Genomic DNA, 26,016 nt, shown 5'->3' with positions numbered 1-26,016 from the left:
CAAATTTACAACATTCTGGTTTGAATTTTTGTTAAGTTTTGCAATAACACATTTTGGTGATATCCTCATTTGTGCAGCTGAGAATGACACCTCTGCACTGGGCAGTGGAGAGGGAGCATGTAGAGTGTGTTCGACTGTTGCTGCAGCACGGAGCCAACCCCCACTACGTCAGCAAGTTCGACAAGACGGCGTTCACGATGGCACTCGAGGCCAACCGGCACGACATTCTTGAGATGCTCGAGGTTAGTCCACTGACTGTGCATCTTGGCGACAACTGAAGTCTCTGACAGAAATAGTGCAACCAAAACAGAAGAAACCAAATTTCTATTTCTAGAGTAATCCAGCCACCTTCTCCCTGTTATAAACATTGAATGTTGTTTCTTTTGAGTACAGCAAACATTTGCCAGGGTGCTGAAATTTAGCATGCATTTTTCTAACAGTTGCAATCCACTTTTCCTACCTGTAAATAAATTGTTCACACCCCTAAACATGGTATTCAGAAATTCTAGAACTTGTAGAGGTGAGTGAATTTGGAATAGGAACCTATGTTCCGAAACGTCATATGGTGACAATACGGAGTGTCGAAGTTGTAGGCACCGGCACCTGTATAGGTATGTATGTACAGGTCTGTGATGATGATGTGTCAAACTTTCTAGGGTGGTGGAGAGAAATAGTTGTACCAGAAACAAATGAGTCAAAAGTTATAAGGGAAAACCGTTCTGATATCTCTGACTGTGGTATACACGTACTGATACTGTTTTTGCTAAGATGGTAGGGTAGCCAACTTCCAGAGTCTGAGAGAGGAACTATGAGCATTTGTTCACCTTTGCTACTGTGAACCACATCTCATCTACTTAACAAGTGCACATAGCTTGTAAGGTATGTATGCATTTTGGAGTCCGTGTTTACTAGACATATTTTCTTGTTTTGTTCCATACTACCACTTAAAGTTGTCTACCTTACAATCTTAGCAACAACAGTATCTGTACATGTTGGCCACTGGCAGAGGTATCAAAATGATTTATGCTTATAACTTTTGACTGGTTCATTTGCGGTATAGGGACCCTTACTTCAGATTGATATATTTATCCATCTCCCTCATCCTAGAAAGTTTTTAACATCATCATGGAATCGTTCTGTTTATACTTACATTTATAGGCATTGGTGCCTATAACTTTGATGCTCTGTAGTGTCGATGGATGACATTTCTGGACATGGGTTCCAATTCAAAATGTTGTGCACTCACTCCTTGCATGTGATATGACTTCATGTCACAGCTGCTAGTGATTTAGGAAACTCTGACGGAAGAATGATACATCATGGACATCGTGCACCCCATGTGTTACTGCTCCTGTGACAATATCATGATGTCATTTTTCAAAAGGAGGATGCTCATCCATACATAGCTTATGTGTCTGTGAATTGCCTGTGTGATACAGAGGTGCTTTCATGGCCAGTAAAATCCTCATATTTGATCTTGGTAAATAAGAGTTAAGGGGCACGAAAGGGAAGCAGTGGTTGAGAAGGGAGTGAGACAGGGTTTTAGCCCATCCCCAATATTATTCAATTTGTATGATGAGCAAGGAGTAAAGGAAACAGAAAAAATTTGTAATTGGAATTAAAATCCACGGAGAAGAAATAAAAACTCAGAGGTTTGGCTTTTATATTGTAATTCTGTCATAGACAGCAAAGCACCTGGAAGAACAGCTGAACGGAATGGACAGTGTCTTGAAAGGAGGATATAAGATGAACATCAACAAAAGCAAAATGAGGATAATGGAATCTATTTGAATTAAATCAGGTGATGCTGAGTGAATTAGTTTAGAAATGAGACACTTAAAGTAATAAATGAGTTATGCTACTTGGGAATCAAAATAACTGATGATGGTCAAAGTAGGGAGGATATAAAATGTAGACTAGCTATGGCAAGGCAAGTGTTTCTGAAGAAGAGAAATTTGTGAACATTGAGTATAGATTAAAGTGTCAGGAGGTCTTTTTTGAAAGTATTTGTGTGGAGTGTAGCCATGTATGGAAGTGAAACATGGACAATAACTAGTTTAGACTAGAAGAGAATAGAAGCTATCGAAATGTGGTGCTACAGAAGAATGCTGAAGATTAGATGGGTAGATCACGTAACTAATGAGGAGTTACTGAATAGAATTGGGGAGAAGAGGAATTTGTGGCACAACTTGACTAGAAGAAGGGATTGATTGGTAGGACACATTCTCAGACCCCAAGGGACCACCAATTTATTATCATGGAGGGTGGAGGGTAAAAATCATAGAGGGAGACCAAGAGATAAATACACTAAGCAGATTCAGAAGGATATAGGTTGCAGTAGTTATTCGGAGATGAAGTGACTCATCCAGGATAGAGTAGCATGGAGAGCCACATCAAATCGACTGAAGATCGCAACAACAACAAAGGAACACGTGTGTTGTGAGCGCAAACGTCATAATGCTAGTATTCAGGATATCGATGACCAGTTACATCACTTGTAGGCTAGCTTGCTTCAGGAGAGGTTACAGTGGCTTTATGACACCTTCACCAACTGAGTCAGTGCATACATCCAGGCCACAGCAGTATGCAACATCCTTCTGTTGAATGGGCTCATACTGCCAAGTTCTTTGTAAATGTTACTCGATTTTGCATTCACTGTAATAACATTACATACCCTGTCAGCCTGAGAAGTTTCATCTTGTTTCCTCCTCCTGCACTGGGTGCATCCGTTTTTTAGTTAAGTTACTTATTCAGTTTCATGTTCCATGAATCATTTGCATGATAAAACGTAATGATGTGGAACGAGTCAGTTTACATTCACATCACAAATTAATTTGTAAATGTAGATACATGCTGAATGTTTATAAGTTTCCTCTTTTTTTTAAATATACAGATTTGGGCTGATAATTGCTATCCAGTACAGTAATGACTTATCAGATAATATTACTGCAACCTCAGGCTTCTTACAGATGATGCACCTATCTAGAAGGAAATTCTGTGTGCAGAAAATGGCAGAAATATCCATTTAGATCTTGTCAAAGTATGAGCCTGGTGCAAATACTGGTGACTAGCTCTTCATGTAGAAAAGTGGGAAGTTGCATACAAGTGTGTTATCCTTTGATTACAGGAACAACTACTCAAAGCCAGATTCAGTATTGTCATACAAATTTTGGAGAGTAGTGATGTGTAGAGGTATCCGCTGGGGCAACCATACATCCTACAATTAATTGGTAGGATACTGGGAAACCACAGTTTATCAACAAAAAAGTTTGCATACAAAATTCTTGTATGCATTGTACCGAAACACTGCTCAAGTGGCAGGACATGCATTCTGGTTGGGCTAGCAGTGGAGATTGACCTTATACAAATTAGTTCAGTGTGAACAGTCACAGCCTTTTTGACTGAGTGAACATGTAACATAAATGATAAAAAATCTTCAATGGCAGACACTTGAAGAAAGATGCTGTACATCTCGACAGAAGCTGTTTAGAAAGTTTTGAGAACTGTCTTTCACAGCTCAAACTAGAAATAATCTAATGTCCCCTGTGTGTCTGTCCCATAGTGATGATACACATAAAATCAGGCAAAATACATCTCCTACAGAGGTGTGTGAATAGTAAATCTTCCCACTTCCCATCTGTGAATGAAATGAGTAGAAGAAAAAGTACCTCCTGCCAAGTGCTTCACAGCGATTTATGGAGTCTAGATGTAAATGATGTGGTCTGGGCAGTTAGATCTCGAAATGTAGTCTGCCAGCCACTGATGATAACTCTCCCAGCTTTTTCCCAGGAGTGGGCTCAATTCCAGCAGAGCTCTTAAAACTTCTCATGTTGAGAATGCCAATGCATGTATGGGAGGTGGCATTAGAGTAGTGAGAGCTACAGATTGTATCACAATATAAAACAGAGTCCAAAAATTTGTATTTCACTTCTACAACCTATCTGCAACATATTATAAACATCAAATAAATTGTAGCAAACAATTGTCTCATGGTCTTCAAGTAAATAATGGGGTGATTATGATTGTTCGCTGCAGAAAGTTAATTAAGATATTTGTGCATGTGCGATCTTGTTCATGCATCCCACCAAATAATTAAGACTGTTTCAAATGCATTTTGGCACTATATTTTCTCCTTTCAAAGCGACAGCTCACAGTATACACTGAGGTGAAAAAAGTCGTGTGATATCTCCTAATATCGTGCTCAACCCCCTTTTGCCTGGCGGAGTGCAGCATCTCAATGTGCCATGATCTCAACAAGTTGCTGGAAGTCCCCTGTAGAAATATTGAGCCATGCTGCCTCTATAACCATTCATAATTGTGAAAATGTGCTGGTGCAGGATGTTGTGCGTGGAATGACCTCACAGTTGTATCCCATAAATGTTTTATGGGATTCATGTTGGGCAGTCTGTGTGGCCAAATCATTCACTCGAACTGTCCAGAATGTTCTTCAAACCAATTGTAAACAATTGTGGACTGGTGACATGCCACATTGTCATCCATAAAAATTCCATTGTTGTTTGGAAACATGAGGTCCACGAATGGCTGTAAATGGTCTCCAAATAGCTGAACATAACCGTTTCCGGTCAAAGATTGGTTCAGTTGGACCAGGGGACCCAGTCCATGTAAACACAGCCTATGCCATTATGGAGCCACCACCAGTTTACACGGTGCCTTGTTGACAAGTTTGGGCCATGGCTTTGTGGGGTCTGCAGCACACTCAAACTGTACTATCAGCTCTTACCAACCAAAATTGGGACTGAACTGACCAGGTTACAGTTTTCCAGTCATCTAGGGTCCAACCGATGTGGCCACAACCCAAGAACTGCTGCAGGTAATGTGTAGCAAAGGCACTCACGTTGGTCATCTGCTACCGAAGCCCATTAAAATCAAATTTCTCCACACTGTCCTAATAAATACATTTGTCGTATATCCACATTGATATCTGGGGTTATTTCAAGCAGTGTTGTTTGGCTGTTACTGCTGACAACTCTACACAGACAACGCTGGTCTCAGTTTTTAAGTGAAGGCTGTTGGCCACTGTGTTGTGGTATTCTTGGCACATTCTTGACTGTATGGATCTGGGAGTATTGAATTCCCTCTGAAATGGAATCTCCCATGCATTTTATGCCATGTTAAAAAATGTGTTCGTTCCTGTCATGCAGCCATAATCATGTCGGAAACCTTTTCACATGAATGACCTGAGTAGAAATGACAGCTCCACCAATGCACAGCCCTTTTATACCTGGTGTATGCGATACTGCTGCCATCTGTATATGTTCATATCACTATCCCATGACTTTCATCACCTCAGTGTATATACATGATCTGAAAATTTGCAATCTATTCTCACATTTTTAACACTGTCCCAATTCTCTCTCAACATTTAATTTGACTCTACTGTCTTGGTAAGCACCAGATGACCCATAAAAATAGAATTGTAAACATTACAATATTAGATAACATTCTTTAAATGTTTATAAGATTAAACTTATAATTAAAATTTATGGGTTTACAAAACTTTGAATACACATTATTGTTTTACCAAATGACAAAAACTAATTGAAATTATGAAAGTTTTGAGGAAAATTGGTTTTCCTTGCAAATTTTAACAAATATGAACTCCTCAACAATTAATTTCAAATGATATTGAATTTCATATTAATTATGGAATTACAAATACGCCTTCATGTTTCTTAGGTTTTGAATAGAAGTTATACATTTCAGATTGATTATCTGTTTCTTACATAATGAAATATACTGTAAAATAGAAGCTACATTGTGTTGTTTTTGAAAAATTGGTTCTACATTACATTAGTAACAGTGAAATACACATGCTTTTTTTTTTTTTTTTTTTTTTTTTACACATGTCTAACAACATACAACAAATGACAAAAGTTTAAACTGTAACTATGAAACACATTGATTCACAGAATCTCGTAGCGAGTGCATCACAACCAAAGTGTATTGAATAGTGAATAAAAGAATCTAGGTCTGGTACATTATGAGGTGATGAGATGGTGCTCACAGTAGTTTACTGTGCCTGATATTTGTTAATGAACGAGATTCTCTTGCATTGGAAAACAATGCCGACATCTCTATAGACTTACATTAATTGATGAGTTGTATCTAGTTGTAGATTAGGTATTTTTCATTGATTGTATTTTCAACACCTTTTGTGATGGGACTAAGAATATCTGTACAAGGCATTAAATTTTTTGCTTCGGAGACACTGTGCCATTCTAGTTTTCTAGTAGTTTATTGCAAAATATGAATGGTATAAAATGTGGACAAGGTTATGCTCTGTTAACCTTTTATCTCAGTACTTTCCTGATTGTCAGTGTTATGCTGAGTGTGAATCTTTCATATTAAAAAGTGTACCACATTTTAATTCTTGATTGGGAAAAGATGATAGACAAGTGCTTGCATTAACCCAGTGATGAGAAAATGTGCTTCTTGTAATACAGCTGGATTTTTTTTTGTGATTCTTCTCTGATCTTTCTGAAAGATGCCTCTCCGTATTTTGATTTTTGAACATTTTTCTCTGTTGAATTATCTGCTTCAGCTTCCTTTTCTCACCAAACATATAAATGTTGACCACTTTCACATTAAAATCTAGTCTCTTAGAAAATAATTCATGTTAAATTCATTCATTGTCTTAATAAGACTCCATTGTCAACTTCGAGCAATCTCCTAATGTGAGACTGCAGTTCGAACTCAGGATGTGACAAGTACCCTCGTGGGTTACAGAGCCAATGGCCTTGCCATGTTGGTAACACCAGTTCCCATCTGAATACGGAAGATAAGCAACATTGGGCCCACTTAGTATTTGGATGGGTGACTGCCTGGAGAAAACTGGGTGCTGTTGGTTTTAAGGACACGCAAATCGCTGGAATGACATCCCATTGAAAGACTTGCACTGGGATGTGCTGGAACATGATATTTATTTATTATTTATCGGTTACAGACATCCATCACGGCAGCGGCGACTGCTTCTGCCACTCTCGAGGCAACAGAAAGCCTCGCACTGGTCCTCGGGCAGGTGCCGGTCCCAGCTCACCAGGAGGAAGTGCAGACATCCTCACAGACATCCTCACAGACATCTTCACAGACATCCTCACAGACATCCTCGCAGAAAGGTTCGCAACTTTTATTCTGCTCATAGAGAGGGATGTGGAGACGAGTACAGGAGCAGCGAGAGCCACATGAGAACCTCCAAGAGTGACAGCTACCAGAGCTGTGGTTAAGTGTTCAATAGTGCCGGCAATAATGTAGCCAATGTAGAAAACATCTTCAGTACAATGTTGTCCAGGAAAAGGGTGTGAGATTTGTATAAGTTATCTCATGCAAGCTGTGTCTCTACGTGTATCTCAGTTGGTTTTGTGTACAGCTACTTGAGACCGGCAATCTGGAATGTGGCTCATGAATGTGATGCTGAAGAAAAGTCTTCTTTCTACACAGCTACTTTATAGCCATACACAGAAGTGTATGTATATTATAGAGCACTGTTGAAAATCCATTGATACCACATTTTCAGCTTACAACCCAAAGGATTTTACAAATTGCTGCATTGATTAGGTCATATGAGCAAGTCTATTACTGTAAATTATCATAAATGTTAAAATTATTTGGTGTAACAATGATGACTGACTAGTATTTATGTTCCTACTCACCATATAGTGGAGATGCTGAGTTGCAGATAAGCACTCAAAAAAGACTGTCACAAATTAATCTTTTGGCCATTAAGGCCTTCATCAACAATAGACCACACATGCGCGCGCACACACACACACACACACACACACACACACACACACACACACGACTGCAGTCTCAGGCAACTGAAACCACACTGCGAGCAGCAGCACTAGTGCATGATGGGAGGAGTGGCAACTGGTAATGGTAAGGAGGAGGCTGGAGTGGGGAGGGGAAGGGATCGTTAGTGGGGCTGGTGGACAGTGAAGTGTTTCAGGTTAGATGGAGGGTGGGGAAGGGGGGGGGGGGGGAGGTGTAGCGGAAAAGGAGAGAAATAAAAAGACCGGGTGTGATGGTGGAATGATGGCTTTGTAGTGCTGGATGGGTGACGACAGTGACTAATGAAGGTTGAGGCCAGGAGGGTTATGGGAACATAGGATGTATTGGAGGGGAAGTTCCCACCTGCGCAATTCAGAAAAGCTGGTGTTGGTGGAAAGGATCAATATGGCACAGGCTGTGAAACAGTCATTGAAATGAAGTATGTCATATTTGGCAGCGTGTTCAGCAACATGGTAGTCCACTTGTTTTTTGGCCACAGTTTGTCGGTGGCCATTCATCCGAACAGACAACTTGTTGGTTATCATTCCCACATAGAATGCAGCACAGTGGTTGCAGCTCAGCTTGTAGATCATATGACTTGTTTCACAGGTAGCCCAGCCTTTGGTGGGATAGGTGATGTTAGTGACCGGTCTGGAGTAGGTAGTGTTGGGAGGATGTATGGGACAAGTCTTGCATCTAGGTCTACAATCTCTGCCAGGGTTTTGACTACTTCTTGTCATGCTCCGAAATGTGAAATGGCCTGCCCTCTATGCTTCCCACCCCTCCCACAGTGGTATTCTGCCGTCATCCTTACATGACCCCTATTCCCGACCCCTTACCTCATGGCTCAAACCCCTGTAATAGACCTAGACGCAAGACCTGTCCCATACATCCTCCCACCACCACCCATTAAGTGACACGAAAATGACTTTCATACTCTTAGGGAGTTGTAAAACTTGAATGTAGGCTCACTCAGAGATACATTTTCTAGGTGTTTTGTGATTGTATTAAATCCATCATATACTTTATGAAAATAATATTGATCTGTACAACTCATAAACTCCACCCAAAATTGCCGGTGAATACATAGAATGTTTGCATATTTACAGGTGACAGGCAAAAATATGGAAACACCAAAAACAGAACACATTACAATGTCATGCCTAATACAGTGTAGGTAACCTGTTGCCATTCAAAACAGCTTCCAGTTATCTCAGAGTGGATAAAGCAGGTAATACATAGTTTTCTTATACCATTTTTCCTGCAAAATAGTGACAGGTTCAGGTAACAGTGACTGGGATATATAACAGTAGCACACCTTTCTCTTCAAAGTTGACCACAAAGGCTGAGTAATATTGAGATGTGGTGACTGTGATGGCCAGGGAAGATGTGACAGTTCGTCCTTGTGCTCACAAAACTATATGACGATAACAATGTGAATAGTGGCCCTGTCATCTTGGAACTCAGCATCACCACTGAGGGAACAGATATTGTACTATGGGATAGACATAATCAGCCAAAACAGTCACATAATTCTTGGCAGTAATGCAACCTTGCAGAGTAACTGTGGATGGCCATGGAGTACCACAGTATGGCTGCCCAAACTGTCACTTAACCCCTACCAAGTTTCACTCTTGGGAAGTAAATTTGGCCAGAGGTTGGAAACAATGTGAAACAAGTCTCATCTGACCAAATGACTTTCGTACGTGGACCATAGTCCAGATTTATAACTCCGGCACCACGTTTTCCTGGTTAGGCAGGGTGTATACAACTCAGGAAAAACCCAGGAATTTTTTAATCCGGGAGAAAACCGGAAAAACCCGGGATATTTTTAGAATTCCGAGAATTTTTCATTGTTTTAGATTTCAGTTACATTTTTGTAATTTTGGCTGGTAAGAACCGACACTCCAACAAAGGATATTACTGTATCCCGCTACTGCAGAATAATACTTCAACAATAAAACATAAATGAGAGATTAAAACGAAAATAACTTAAATTGCAAAGGAAATGCGCCATATACAACAATAACACATAGTGCTCATGCAAGCGTCTGCCAATTGAAAATGTGTCAAAGGCTTTAGGAAGACTACGGAGTGCTTCCTAACAACAAATTGCCTCCAATGAGCGTGAAGTCACAACTGTTTACATTTGATTTGTTTTAGCAGTTACGCGCGGGCTCGTGCGCATGTGTAGTTGAGTCACGTTTGAGTAGTAGATTCTCCCGCTTCTGGCTACAGGAATGTCGCTGTTGGCTGTGAACTCAGTCGCAGTAAGCAGCTAGATGCTATCAGGAAAAAGGGGTGCCAAATTCATATTTTTGAGGAAAAAAACTTGTTTCACAAAGCGCCTAGCATCCAGCTATCGATTATTCATACGATTTTGAAACACTGCCCTGCTGGTTTTTGAACATTTTTGAACTCATTTTAAGTTGATTTCTGAATGAATCATAAGTTGACTTTTGAATGAATGCATAGTGTACGTGATGTCTCAGTTAGGAGAATCCTCGTCACATCTAGAAATAAACTTTCCGCAGACAAAAGGGGACGGGGCTATACGAGCTCAGGGAGTAAAGTCAGACGGATGAGTGCCAATCGCTGTCTGATTATGTGGTTGATTGGGTTTGCGAATGATCAGCATTGTTATAATTACTAGCAGAATCCATAGATTCAGACTACCAGAATGGAAATAAACAACCGACAGGAATAACAGGTGAGAAAGATTATGTATTATCTTCTTGGTGCATCCAAGAAAATGAAATTTTGACAGAAAATTTTTGGCCAGATCGCTAAACTACTAAGGACAGTCCCCAGCTAGCAGCCGCATAAGTTCTATTCTGGAAGTAACGCGGTAAACATGTTGTTCGAACACATAGTAACGCCTAACCAGAAAAAAATCAAGGGATAACTAAACCTGTGATTCTGGCAGGGTTAGTGAAGTTAATCGGCGAACAAATTTTGACAGTGGCAGCAATAGCTATAGAATTGGTGGTGACAAGATTGTTTGTTAGAACGAGGAAGGAGAAGAAACGGGGACATCACACAAATTATGGAAGAATAAGTCGATTCCAAATTCATATAAAAATTTCGTAATACTACTTTTCGATCCCATGCTTGAGAAGCTGGTGCGTATGAATGAAATGTGAAACTATTTCCTAACATAAAGCTTTTAGCTTGTAGTAGGCCTAATAGGCATTTGATATTGGTACTTCATGGGTTATATTCTGTCGTATTATAAAAATGACCATTTGTGCCAAAACAGTCTCGTTTATTTGGTGTGTTACAAAACTGCTGCCATATTAGAAAGGCCTGTTTTGTTTTATCTAGCAGACAGTGACAAAATAGACGTAACAGATCGAGAAACCACACCAGTCTTGGGTATTATTTGTATTAACAGCTTTTTCAGTATTAGTTAGCGACATTTTGATTTTTCATGTAGCAAAACGTTTGACGAAATTTCATGAGGTAATAGATTCTTTTGCAGAAAGGAAAGCATGCCATGTAAAGCTGTAGCAAGATTAGAGAAAAAAAAATGCTAGTATTTAACGTTTGAAGAAATGTGTAATTTCTTGCTTATCTCTTGTCAGTATTGGTTTTATATATCCTATATTTAATTTTATGTCACACAAAACAGCAAGTTATTAACTAATAGTCAATAAAGAGTTCAGATTTTCTGAAGAGTTCTTGTTCTCTCGATTACAAATAATCCCATCCGCTATTAATTGCGAGATTTTTTTAAAGAGGGGCGGGCTGTCAAACTGGCTGACTGGGAGCAGGAGAGGCACCACAGGACATTTCAGTTTCCACTCTCCTTAATATAGTTTGGACGTGCGGTAGAAAAATGCTTTATGAAGAGGCGTGGCACTGCACTTTGGCATACTTAAGACCAAATAATATGTCTTACATGTCCTTGAATACATATGTTTTATGTTTCAGACTTTTCAGAAAGATGTACGCTACAAAATGAACATATTTTGAAAATTCAATTTTTTTTAGTATTGACCCGGTTCGCAAATGTCATAGATCCGGGTCTGATGCCCAGAGTAGTCCGAGTTAAAGTGGGTAGTCTCCACGGGACCAGTGTTAACATTTAGTGATTTTGCTGTTTCCCCTTCGTTTACTCCCACGTCAAATGAAAACAAAATGGATATCTGTGGCCGGGAGATAACAAGTGAATTAACACACACACACACACACACACACACACACACACACACACACACACACACACACACAAATTGTTCAAATGGCTCTGAGCACTATGGGACTTAACTTCTGAGGTCATCAGTCCCCTAGAACTTAGAACTACTTAAACCTAACTAACCTAAGGACATCACAAACCCCATGCCCGAGGCAGGATTCGAACCTGCGACCGTAGCGGTCACGCGGTTCCAGACTGTAGCGCCTAGAACCGCTTGGCCACTCCGACCGGCATTAAAACTTATTCACATAATTACGGAAGCCTGAAATATGTCATTAGTTTCAGATTTTATTTTATTTCCACCTTTCTGACAGTCAAACATTAAACGCCTTGCGGAACAATGAAGTTATTTTTGCCTGTTTGCAAAAGAAATTTGACTTTTGTTAACCTTTTCTGCAGAGGCAGTCAATGTATTTGAAAAGAAATGTTTAATTCCACATACTGGCTAGTTTCAACTGTTCGCTGCATTTCAAGTGCAGGTTTTCATTTTATACCACGTATGGCATTATGCCATAATAAAGAATCAAACATGCTATAATACAGTAATTGTGCTCCAAGAAAATTTACATCCCGAAAACCACACTGAAAAGCTTAATATCAGGTCGAGGTCTACCTCATTGGGAATATGCCCTTTAAGTATGCACTTTACATGTGCACATTTTAATATGGTTCATGAAATTCCAATGCTCTTGCAGTATCCTCTGATGTCTTGTTTCTTTTATGGCATAATGTATGATTTTCAATGTTTTACACGTATGTACATCCGGGCTTCCTACATCGTGATAGCTACCCAAGCGCAGTATCGCCTGTTATCTGCGCTCTCTGGCAACTGCTGAAACGAACCTATTTCTAACAGGTTGCGGGAAAACATTGCGAATAGTGCTTGAAAAGCGTTACTTTCAAAGTAAAAATCCTTTTACGTAAGTTGAACTATGTGCAAGAATGTACCATTAATTTATTAAATCACAGAGCATTTGACTCTCATTTAAAAATCTTCTTTGATGACAAGCCATTCATTTAGAAGAATTTCGAACCCTGAAGATCAGACATTTATGTCATTATTAAAAATTTTACTGGCACATTTGTGTGATATATCTTAAAGTGTAACGCGCGCAAAAAATATCAACAGTATATGCGAAAGCTTATCTTCTCTTTCAGCTTGAGACCAATATTATATGTGAAAGCTTCGCTTTTCTTGTAGCAACACTATGTATATTAATTTAAACTATTAACTTTCCTTGTTTGTGTGTTCGTGCTACTTAACAGTGATGTTGCTGTTGGCTGAATACATCACGTGTCCCATGCTCTGAATATCTGCTGTCATCGGCTGGCGAGATTACGTGACATGAGCTACAAAGGGCTTACAAAAGTGCATCGAAATCTCGATTTCAATCATTCGGAAAGTAACATGCTGTGTTTGGTGGAATTCCAATGTATACTTCCGTAATACGAAAATACGCAGTGTACATGTTGCTGCACATCAATGATATTTCCAAAACGTGTCTTTTCCCCTGAGTTTTGTTTTCTAAAGTGCTGGGAAATTGTGTGCCCGTATATAAAACCATAACCATCCAAAGGATTGATAAGGGAAAATATACTGTCACCTGGGAGAAAGTGTATTTTTAATCAGGAAATCCAGGAAAAATCCGGGAATTTTTTTTCCTTGTCTACGTATACACCCTGTTAGGGGAATTTGTATCGCTGATGAGTGGTTTTGGGAATCCACCTCGCCCTTCAGTCCCTAGCTTATGCTGCACCCTTTACGTTGTTTTGGTGCTGACAGAGTTTGAGAGCTTGACATTCAGTTCTGCAGTGACTTCTGCAGCTGCCCTCTTCTTATTTTTCGTCATAGTCTTTGTCAGTGAACGTCCGTCATGATTACTCAACACCCACTTTCATCTGTGTTGCGACTTAGTGAATGATAGTTCTCTGCATTGTCTGTATGCAGAATAAATGTTCGATACGGTGCCCCTTGAAACACCAAACGCTTCAGCTACCTTGGTTACTGAAGCAACCACCACACAAGCATCAACAATTTGCCCACACTTGAATTCACTAAGCTCTGACATAATGCAATTGCAACTACACAGAACATCGTTCTGACCATAACTGACACTTTCAACCCTGTATTGAGAACATTGCACAGGGGCCGTTCGTGGTCAAACATAACAGCGCAATGTACAAGCTTGATTAGCATCCACCGGCCGGTGTGGCCGTGCGGTTCCAGGCGCTTCAGTCTGGAACCACATGACCGCTACGGTCGCAGGTTCGAATCCTGCCTCGGGCATGGATGTGTGTGATGTCCTTAGGTTAGTTAGGTTTAAGTAGTTCTAAGTTCTAGGGAACTGATGACCACAGATGTTAAGTCCCATAGTGCTCAGAGCCATTTGAACCATTTGATTAGCATCTGCATTTATGTTGAGGCATGCATTGCTTGAAATGTTTCCATAGTTTTGTCCAACACCTGCACATGAAACTGGATTTAGTATATTATGAATTATTGGGTGTGAGAGTGATCTCTGTGAAAAGCAACTGAGCAAGTAGGTCTGAAATTATAGTTGTTGTTTGCTCTGCAAAAACTGTTGATCCCATGTTAGAAATGTTACTGTCCAAATATATTAACTGCATTTTATGATAAAACAACTGTACAATAAATCATAAAATAAAATAATTATTGCAGAAATATAAAAGAGGCTTAAAGGAACAAAAAGGCTAACAATAGTACCAAGTAAGCAGAGGGACAGATAGGCTGCCCAGTAATTATCTTTTGGAGGGGCAACTCCTAGTACATTTGAAAGTCACACATAAATTTAAAAAAATTCAAAAAAATGTATACCTAGCTTACAGAACAAGAACTCCTTCTTAAGGATGGGAAAAGATGAAGCAGAAGCAAATGAGGGCAGGGAGAGGATCACCACTCAGAACTTAGGTTTGCACAATGAGGAGGAAGGGAGGCAATTATGAAAGAAATAGTCTGTGTCGTAATCACATTCTCTTTAATATTTGCTTCCATTTTATTTGGTTTCTTAATCTTTTTGAATGACTCGTTCTCCATTTGCTTCCCACTGTCCTTTGTCTCTCATCTTACCTTGCCCTAAAGAAGAAACATGAGGTTCTGAAAAATAAGAGTACTTTTCTTTAATTATATGATACTGGGAGGAGTAGAGGTAACTGCTCACTGCATAGCTTAGGTAGTGTCTGATATAATAGACAGCAACTGCTGGAAGAAATCTTTTCTTTCAATAACTCTCTGTCTTTCTTCTAATAACATCTAGATAAAATCATGAAATAGGTTGTTAATTAATGTAGTCAGCGTCAAAGTATTTTGAAATTCACTGTCTGTTAACAAAATATGCTAAAAATATGAGCAGACCTCTCTTTACATCTGCTCAGCTCAACTTCCACCAGGAGAAAACCAATTACATCTGAATCTACATTTTTCAGTCATTTTAAGATAACACAAAATAAGGCAGCAGCAGATATAAAATTGCTCAGGTGAGATAAAAAAGATGAAAACATTACATAAAATCATGAAACTAAATGGAAAGAGTTATGCCACAGCTGGGGGATAAAGGATACATTACAGTGATCAGTTGATAGCAGCATGAACAAGATGAAATTGTCACTAAAGTTCCAGGCATTGTCCTTCTTCAGAACTAACAGACTGACAAAATGCATTCACAGGTGCCATTGTCATAACTGGCTACATTCTCCTGATGCTGCAACCCAATATTGTCCAAAATATTTGTGACAATTTCACTCTTGTTTGCATGCCTGTCAACTGTGCAATGCAATGCCTGAACTACATGGTGAGTTGTTAGCTTTACTCCTTCCAATAACTGTTCTTTATTAAGTTAGGCATGTGTCCATTGTCTGCAAATCACACTTCCTGAAGCTACATTCTGGTTGGCCCATCTTTCTCTGAGTTACCTTAACAAATTTTTAGTAGAATTCTCCTTTTTATACTGAAATATCCCAAAATTCAGCAAGAGAATTCTACACAAGCTACAGTTTTGTCCATTCTTTTGTTCCCCATCTCCCCCTTTTTCTATTTCTCGTTCTTTTGGTAGGAAAACATTTCATTTCTGTCTTCTGAAGCTTGTATATGAGTTAAAACATGTTATCATTTAGTTTGTGTCAGCTATCCATTTGAGTAAATGATTGCAAAATATATATCTAATGTTGAAATATCTGTCTTTTGTTACAGTTCATCCAGAGGAACCGAACCCTCCAAAGGTATTCCTACAGGAGTCTGTGAAAGCATCCGAGCACGTTACGACGGAAGACAAACTGCCGGAAGTAAAAGTGGAGGAGACAGGTATGTTTTCAGCACACAGTATCCAGTGATCTGACATGTGCACCCACAAACTGTAAGATATTGTGAGTGAACTGACTATACATTTGTTGCCTGAAAGATAGAAGACTGTAAAAAGGTACCTGCAGCAGCACTAATCTGGACATTCAGCTGCAACAAAGCAGGCCCTTGAAACCAGCCACTCACTTGCAAGTGGACACACTTTGGTCTGAACATAGATGAAATGTTTCTAGTATTGGAGCTATGCAGAAGATAGAACTCAACAGGGATTATAAAGTTGAAGTTATTACACAGTCACAAACATGTACAGACTGTGATAAAGTAACAGTTTTATTAAAATTTCCTGGCAGATGAAAGTTGTGTACTGGACCAAGACTCAAACTCGGGACCATTGCCTTTTAAGGGCAAATGTTCTACTATCTGAGTTACCCAAGCTAAAGTCATGACTTGTCCTCACAGCAGTAATTTTGCAAGTACCTCATCTGCTGCCTACCAAACTTCACAGAAACTCCCAGGTTTGAGTCCCCATCCAGCACACAGTTTTAATCTGCCAGGAAGTTCCATATCAGCGCACATTCTACTTAAGAGTGAAAAATTCATTCTGGGAACATACCTCATGCTGTGGCTAAGTCATGTCTCTGCAATATGCTTTTTTCCAAGAGCGCTAGTCCTGCAAGTTTTGCAGGAGAACCTCTGTGAAGTCTGAGAGGTAGGAGATGAGATACTGGTGGAAGTAAAGTTGTGAGGGCAGGTTGTGAGTCGTGCTTGGGTAGCTCAGTCACTAGAGCACATGCCCGCAGAAGGCAAAGGTCTCAACTTTGAGTCTTGGTCTGTCACACAGATTTAATCGGCAGGACATTTCATATCAGCCCACACCCTGCTTCAAGAGCGAAAATTTCATTCCAGAAACAGTTCTTGTTACTGTGATTTTCAATCAGAAGACTAGTTTGATTCAGTTCTCCACACTAGTGTATCTTGGGCAAGTTTATGCATCAGTGCCGCAACATGCATCTATTTGAACTTGTGTACAATATTCAAGCTTTGGTGTCCTCGACAAATTTACCCCATCCCCTCCCTTACAGCCCCCCACCCCCAGTCTCTCTCCCTCCCTCTCTCCCTCCCTCCCCCTCTCCCGTTCCTCCCTCCCTTCAACTTCCTCTTTCCTCCATTACCAAACGGAATATTCCTTTATATGCCTCAGTGTGTGTTCCACCAACCAATCCCTTCTTTTGGTTAGGTTATGCACCAGTTCAATCAGTACCTCTTCATTAGGTATTTATTCTATGCATATAATCTTCAAAAGTTTCGATTGTCTTCTTGCCTGAAAATTTGTCAAACAAATACTCTCAGAAAAGACTTCCTACCACTTAAGTTTATATTCAATGTTAACAAAGTTATCTTTTTCAGGAATGCTTTACTTGCTATTGCCAGTCTGCATTTTATATGCTCTATACTTCAACCATCATCAATTTTGTTGCACATAAGAAACGCTCATCTACTACTTTTAATGTCTCATTTTGTAACCTAATTCCCTCAGCATCAGCTGATTTAATTTTTACATTCCCTTATCCCTATTGTTGATGTTCGTCTTTACAAGATGCTAGCCATTCCATTCAACTGCTCTTCGTAGTCCTTTGTTGTTTTTGACAGAATTACAATGTCATCAGCCGACCTCAAAGTCATTATAAAAGAAAAAGCACAGTATTGTGAATGTTTTACAGAATTAATTTATTTTGTTAACCGGTTTTTGTTTTACAAGCCCATTATCAGATTTTAATTGACTAACATCAACAAAGAAGACACAACAGTAATGAACAACACTGAAAAAGATTTTACTCAGCAAGAGTGTCACATGAACACAGAGTAAATGTGCAGTGCAATGGCAATGCAATTAAAAAGATTAAAGGTTATACAGTAAATAAATATAAAGGGAGCTAACAAGAAAAAAAGTTAACACTAAACTTCAGGAAACAGTATAACAGTTTAAACTAATTTAACAATCCCAATAAAATAAAATTAATACTTTACAAGAGAACTGAAGAGTAGCTTGAAGAGATATTACATATGGAAAGTGATACAGGAACAGAGTGATAGAGAGAATTGACAACTGTAACAACAGATATATGGAGTACATAGGTAATGACAATAAAATACACACCTATATTTATTTATTTTATTGTGCCAGAATGAAACTATCACTTTGCAGTGAAATATGCACTGATATGAAAGTTCCTGGCAGATTAAAACTGTGTGCCGGACCAAGACTCAAACTTGGGACCTTTTCCTTTCACGGGCAAGTGTCCTACCGACAGGGCTATGAGCATGACTCACCACCTGGCCTCATAGCTTTGCTTCCCCCAGGCTGTTGCTAAGCTATGCCTCTCCTGTGTCCTTTCTTCCGGATGTGCTCATACTGCAAGTTTTGGAGCAGAACTTTTGTGAAGTTTGGAAGGTAGGGGTGAGATACTGGTGAAAGTAGAGCTGTCAGGATGGGTCGTGAGTCGTGCTTGGACAGCTCAGTCAGTAGAGCACTTGCCTGAGAAAAGCAAAGGGCCTGAGACTGAGTCTCAGTCATTCTGTTGGTACAGTTGTCAATTCTATGTTTTACTCTGTTTCTGTATCAGTTTCCATATGTAATATCTCTTCAGGCTATTCTTCTATACTATTATCAAGTATGAATTTTATTTTATTGGGACTGTTAATTTAGTTTAAATTGTTAGATAGATGCTGCCTTTTTAATTCATTGTTAATGTTTGCCTGATTTGTTTCCTTTATATTTGTTTAGTGTTTAACTTTTAACCTTTTTAATTGCTTCCCATTACACTGTCAAAGATGACATTTACTTTGTGTTCATGCCTCACTCTTGATGAGCATAATATTTTTCTGTATTGTTCATCAATATTGTACTCTTTGATGACAATAGTTGAAGTCTGATCATGGCCTTGTATGTGGAAAACCGGTTAACAAAATAAATTAATTCTATAGAAGATATAAAGTATTCTGCTTTTCATTTATAATTATGTTGTTCTACCAGGAAGTGACAGAAGAATTGGTTAACTCAAAATTGTTATTTCATTCACCTCAACTTTAATTATCTTTCCAGATTTTTCCATGGTTTCCTTCACAGCTTACTGAATGTATATATCGAACTGTATCGGAGACAGGCTAACCACTGCTCCCTTTCATATCTTTCGTCTTTTGTAACTCCAGTCTAGTTTCTGTACAAGTTGTAGATAACTTCTAACAATTACAAGCAAAAAATGAAGACAGATTTTCCCACCACTCAGTTACATACACTCCTGGAAATGGAAAAAAGAACACATTGACACCGGTGTGTCAGACCCACCATACTTGCTCCGGACACTGCGAGAGGGCTGTACAAGCAATGATCACACGCACGGCACAGCGGACACACCAGGAACCGCGGTGTTGGCCGTCGAATGGCGCTAGCTGCGCAGCATTTGTGCACCGCCGCCGTCAGTGTCAGCCAGTTTGCCGTGGCATACGGAGCTCCATCGCAGTCTTTAACACTGGTAGCATGCCGCGACAGCGTGGACGTGAACCGTATGTGCAGTTGACGGACTTTGAGCGAGGGCGTATAGTGGGCATGCGGGAGGCCGGGTGGACGTACCGCCGAATTGCTCAACACGTGGGGCGTGAGGTCTCCACAGTACATCGATGTTGTCACCAGTGGTCGGCGGAAGGTGCACGTGCCCGTCGACCTGGGACCGGACCGCAGCGACGCACGGATGCACGCCAAGACCGTAGGATCCTACACAGTGCCATAGGGGACCGCACCGCCACTTCCCAGCAAATTAGGGACACTGTTGCTCCTGGGGTATCAGCGAGGACCATTCACAACCGTCTCCATGAAGCTGGGCTACGGTCCCGCACACCGTTAGGCCGTCTTCCGCTCACGCCCCAACATCGTGCAGCCCGCCTCCAGTGGTGTCGCGACAGGCGTGAATGGAGGGACGAATGGAGACGTGTCGTCTCAGCGATGAGAGTCGCTTCTGCCTTGTTGCCAATGATGGTCATATGCGTGTTTGGCGCCGTGCAGGTGAGCGCCACAATCAGGACTACATACGACCGAGGCACACAGGGCCAACACCCGGCATCATGGTGTGGGGAGCGATCTCCTACACTGGCCGTACACCACTGGTGATCGTCGAGGGGACACTGAATAGTGCACGGTACATCCAAACCGTCATCGAACCCATCGTTCTACCATTCCTAGACCGGCAAGGGAACTTGCTGTTCCAACAGGACAATGCACGTCCGCATGTATCCCGTGCCACCCAACGTGCTCTAGAAGGTGTAAGTCAACTACCCTGGCCAACAAGATCTCCGGATCTGTCCCCCATTGAGCATGTTTGGGACTGGATGAAGCGTCGTCTCACGCGGTCTGCACGTCCAGCACGAACGCTGGTCCAACTGAGGCGCCAGGTGGAAATGGCATGGCAAGCCGTTCCACGGGACTTCATCCAGCATCTCTACGATCATCTCCATGGGAGAATAGCAGCCTGCATTGCTGCGAAAGGTGGATATACACTGTACTAGTGCCGACATTGTGCATGCTCTGTTGCCTGTGTCTATGTGCCTGTGGTTCTGTCTGTGTGATCATGTGATGTATCTGACCCCAGGAATGTGTCAATAAAGTTTCCCCTTCCTGGGACGATGAATTCACGGTGTTCTTATTTCAATTTCCAGGAGTGTAGAAACCAGCAGAGTGCATTTCTTCCTGGGATTCAGCTGAGGACAATAGTAGCAGTTCCTCCTCTCCCATGTGTAAAGCAGTTCAGTTGGCTGCAGGGGGAAGGTTGAAGCCCAAATGTTTTAGAGTAGAGTTTCTGACTTGCGAGAAGCCTCAGTCAGGTTAAGGTGATGACTCCGGTTTACAAGCAGTCTCGATATAGGAAGTGCTGGGTAACAAGCTCATAGCGGTTCTTGAACAGAACCTTGCTATATTATGGAGTGTGTTTGATAAAAATTGGAAATTTTGTAGTTTTGCATGTTGTACTAGTCTGATTCATACGATTTTTGTTGTTGTGTTGGTACACATGCCTGAAACATACCTGTTCACTAATAGCCATATTGGATGTTTAGTTACATGTGTTTGCTTATGAGTGTGCTGATTATTTGTTTTAAAAATGGATCAGAGGATTTACATTAAATTTGGTGATAAAAATTGAATAAAATGTAACAAAGTTTTAGAAATGTTGAATATTGCTTTTGATATGTCTGTTATGAGTAAAACAAGGGTTTATGAGTGGTAAAAGTGTTTTCAAGATGGCTATGAAGAAATTCAGTACGATGAATCTTCTGGATGCCGTAGCACATCAACAACTAATGAAAACATGGTGATACTGAAAGAAACGATTATGAACAATGACTGAATCACAGTATGAGAAGATGCTGATGATGTTGGCATATCAATTTGTGTATTCTATGAAATATTTTCAGATGTTTTGGGTATGAAATGTGTGACAGCAAAATTTGCGCCAAAGGTGTTGAATTTTGAGCAAAAAACTGCGGCAAATGGAAGTTGCTCAGGAAATGCTAAATGTAGTAAACAATGATGCAGAACTACTGAAATGTACCATAACAGGTGAAAAAGCTTGGGCGTATGGGTGTGACATCGAACTAAGGCTCGATCGTCCCAGTGGAGCCGTTCTGCATTGCCGAGACCGAAGAAAGTTCGGCATGTGCGGTCAAATGTGAAGGTTCTGCTCACTGTTTTCTTCAATTTTAACGACATAGTGCATCATAAGTTCTTGCCAAAAGGTCAAACGATCAATGAGGAGTACCTACAAGTTTGACACTGATTGTGGAAAACATGTGGGGGGGGGGGGGGGGCATGTTTGTGACAAAACAATTCATTACTTTTGCAGCACAATAAAGCACCTGCTCAAACTTCATTGCTAGTTAGTGATTTTTTGGTGGAAAACAACACTGTAATGATGCCACAGCTTCCACATTCATTAGATATGACCCAAGTGACTTTTTTCTGTTTCCAAAAATAAAGAGAACCTTAAAGGGCCATCATTTTACAGGCTCAGATGAAATCCCTGGAAGAGCCAAGTGCTATCCCAAAGATCAAGTTCCAAAAGTGATCTGTGAATTGAAAGTGTATAATTTCTAATAGGGCTGACTATGAAGGTGATAACACTAATGAAGATGAATAAATAAAATTATTTCCAAACAATCAAAGACTTGTATATCATATAAAGGGGGAGCATGCTTCTTCTGCATTTTTACCCATAACTGAGTAAGAGCTCGCTGTCTTTGTATGCAAAGTGAGGTGAGATTGCTTAGCTGTGTGAGCCACTGAGCAGTCGTAGGCATAAGCGTTATCTGGTACAGTGTGTGTGGCATGTCAAAGATGAACACACAGTAGTTGAGGTGTGGGAACTGCTGAACAACTTGGCTGAACAACACTCAGCTGGTGAATAAACTGAGTAGAGTGCTGATGTTCTGCTTCAGTTTTCCACAAAGTTCTAGTTAATCTTTGAAATAAATTATTGCTGCTTTTCACTTTTGTAGCTGTTTTCTAAAGAGAATGTCGAGAGCTAAGTAATGTAGTCAGAGTTATCCTCAGATAGTTTGAAAGATTTGTGACTGTGGAATATTTTCTCTGAATAGTATCTGGAAACATTAGTGTGCACACTATAGTGTAACCAGGTGTTTTTCATTCAAGTAAATGATTTACAAGTTGATATTATGCAAGTTTTTAATGGAGTCAAAACTGGAGCTTTCTAATGACTACTTATAGGTCACCATTCTTCTTCCAAGGTATTATGAGTACGCCATACCTACAGGTGTACACGCTCCCACCCCTTCCCTTACAGATTGTCATAGGGCTGCCATTGCTTCTTTAGGTCCACATTTTGCACTTCAATCAATTTGCAGCAGGTATCTATGTTTCCTTTTTACTCGGCAATCGAGGTGTTTGGAACAAACTTTGCATACACTTTTCTCTCCTTCAAAACGTTCTGGAGAATATCTCAATTTATAGATGTTGCTCCATTTCGATTTGTGACACAGAAACATTGACACACTACAGTTGCACGTCCACTGCTCACAACTGACTGGTCAAATGTGCATCTGTTGTTAGTTCAAGATGCTGTGCTGATGTTTCTCGTACACCAGGAATACAAACGGTTGTGGATCTCTTTCGACAGACAGCATACTGATAAGTTCACTGATTAAGAATTGGCTTATATGCGCCTCATGTAAGGGTTCACTGAATGCAATGGAAGAGTGGCACAGTGACACTGTGCTGAGCTGTTCCTATCTGGTGTTGTCACATTGATCTGTGTTTTATGTTGTATGAGATATGTTCACAAAGGAAGTCTACCAGATTTTTTTATTTATTTTGTAATTGTATTTGGGGAAAAAAAAAAACAGAATATTATTGATACGCTTGTTGACTATTTTTCCAAATAATCACCAACCCATTCATTGCATGTGGTGAGTCATGGCGCAGGCCTCCTTATGCCCTCCTCGAAGAACTCTCTGGCCTTCTCCTTCCCCCATTTCAGAACCTCTTTTTGCACCAGCTCATCGGTTGAAAATTTAATTCCACTCGTGTGTGCATTCCAGGGAGAGAAAATACGATAATCTGAAGTTGCCAAGTCAGGGGAATAAGGAGGATGGCTCATAATATCTCAACCAAATGAGCTCTAGAGCACCTTAGTTGCTAAGGCTTTGTGAGGCCAGGCATTGTCATGCAACAGGCACACTCCTCTCATCAGCATTTTGCTTTGAATGCTCATTTCGAGATTTTTTGAGGTCGCACAGTATTGTTGTGCATTAATGGTCTCCACATGAAACAGAAATTTAACCAAAATGCTGCCTTTTGGCCCAAAAACACTGAGGCCGTGGTTTTTTTTTGCCCGAAATTGTGGCTTTGAACTTTTTGACAGATGGGGAATTGTGTGATGCCACCGTAATGCTTGTGTTTTTGTCTCAGGCATTTAATGAGCCACCCATCTTTCATGTCCACTCAAAAGAGAGCTCAGAAGATACTCACCTTCCAATTCAAGTCGATCAAGAAAGTTGCAGGTCCTGCTGATCCAACTTTTCTTGTGCTGCTCTGCCTGCTGTTTTAGGACCCATCTTGTGCACAGTTTACAGTATCTCAGTATTTCTATGAGTATCTCATATAAGAGAGTTGTGAAGAGTTGTCAAAACATCACAGAAATTTCATCTGCTCTCCATCGGCGGTCTTCGAAAACAGTTTCCTCGATTTCTTGCACCGACTCATTTAAAATGGAAAGTCTTCTGCTCCTCTGTTCATCGTAAACATTTTTTTCTCCTTCCACTAAACTCCCTAAACCACCTAAACACATTTGTACTGTTCAAAACATGTTCGCCATAAACCATTTTGATTCATAAAAAAATTTCCAGAGTTGTTATTCCTTCCATAAGTAGAAAGTGGGTCACAGTATGTGACTCACACTTGGCAGAATTTCTAACCAACATCTTTCATGCAACTGGACACTACAACATTAGTTTACCTACTACTGTGTTCTTGTGATGCACGGTTTTCTCGGGGGATCCCCCTGTATCACTCAGTGTTGCCAATGCTCAAAAAAACAAAACAAAAACCATTAGGTCACAGTACACATACTTTCTGAACATCCCTCGTACATTTTGGTAATTGCATATTGTAGTTTTTTTCTGTTGTTAATGTATTTTCAAGAAAACAAAGGTAATTGGAGTAACAGTCTGAATAAATCATAATTACACCCTTCCTCTTGAACAAGCCACAGGATACCATGGGCCCCTCATAACAGAATACTTAGAAAATATTCTTGAACAACTTATGAAATTTTGTGGATTGATTTCACCTTAATAGTTCACCCTGTATAACATGTAAGATACAGTTAGCAGTGTGTGGTGGATTTAAAAAATGGAGTAATGTAGGGGAGAGAACTGATGCATGAGGCAGGTCATTGTTCAATTTTTGAAATATACTCTGCATGGTGTTAGAGTAAATTTGAGGTGGATATTTATTCAGCATATTGTCTAATACAGAGATGATATACAATGTGGTAATAAACAGTTTGAAGAGTTTGTAAGGTTGATGCAGAGTAAATTGTGCTGCAAAATAATTGTTAAGAAAAAAAATTGTTATACACTGTGCCATTCCAAGCTAATTAACATTGTCTTTGTCAATAAGGCCATTGTGGGTGGAGATTCAAATGGCCCACTGGAAACAATTAGTGACAGTTCTCACGGCGTGGATGATAGCATATGAGATTGCTTGACCTTTCGGATTAAATCATTACTAGCGTCCCATGACTAATTTTGGTATCGCTCTTTTGTTCGGTTCTAAGCAACCAAACAAAGAACGCACTTGCTTACTCTGTCCCTTTTGGGCTACTCGAATTTGTGTGTGCAACATCCTAATTGGCTAACTTCAATGCTAATTAACTCAGAAATGGTACAACATATCGAATATTTTTTCGTAACAATTATTTCTCAGTACAACATACCCTACAACACCATTACAAGCTTTTTAGACTGTTTATGACCTCTCTGTATATGCAGGGAACTACCTTGATCAATTCTGTTAAAAGTCATCTTTTCAGACTGCCATATCATGCAATTTGAAACACAAAGGAATGAAGTGGACGTATGGACAGCTAATGGAAGGGTGTGGCACATGTCATATCACAGACAGTAGTGGAGGTACAACACCTGCATA

The 26,016-nt window shown here is 40.1% G+C and overlaps 1 protein-coding gene and 1 pseudogene across 3 annotated transcripts in view; both read left to right on the top strand.

Annotated features, from left to right (window-relative positions):
* Positions 1-26,016, top strand: part of LOC126109772 (GA-binding protein subunit beta-1-like) — a 90,683-nt gene that overhangs the window by 41,185 nt on the left and 23,482 nt on the right. For all 3 annotated transcript variants that reach the window (XM_049914826.1, XM_049914827.1, XM_049914825.1), the window contains 3 exons: positions 78-242; positions 6,965-7,136; positions 16,197-16,307. In XM_049914826.1, the coding sequence (XP_049770783.1) occupies positions 78-242; positions 6,965-7,136; positions 16,197-16,307 (448 nt within the window). The remainder of the gene's footprint in view (positions 1-77; positions 243-6,964; positions 7,137-16,196; positions 16,308-26,016) is intronic.
* On the top strand, positions 6,749-6,868 carry LOC126110074 (5S ribosomal RNA; annotated as a pseudogene).

This window comes from Schistocerca cancellata, chromosome 12 (genome assembly GCF_023864275.1).
Source record: "Schistocerca cancellata isolate TAMUIC-IGC-003103 chromosome 12, iqSchCanc2.1, whole genome shotgun sequence".
NCBI classification, from domain to species: Eukaryota; Metazoa; Arthropoda; class Insecta; order Orthoptera; family Acrididae; genus Schistocerca; species Schistocerca cancellata.
This window is presented reverse-complemented; position numbering and strand designations above follow the sequence as displayed.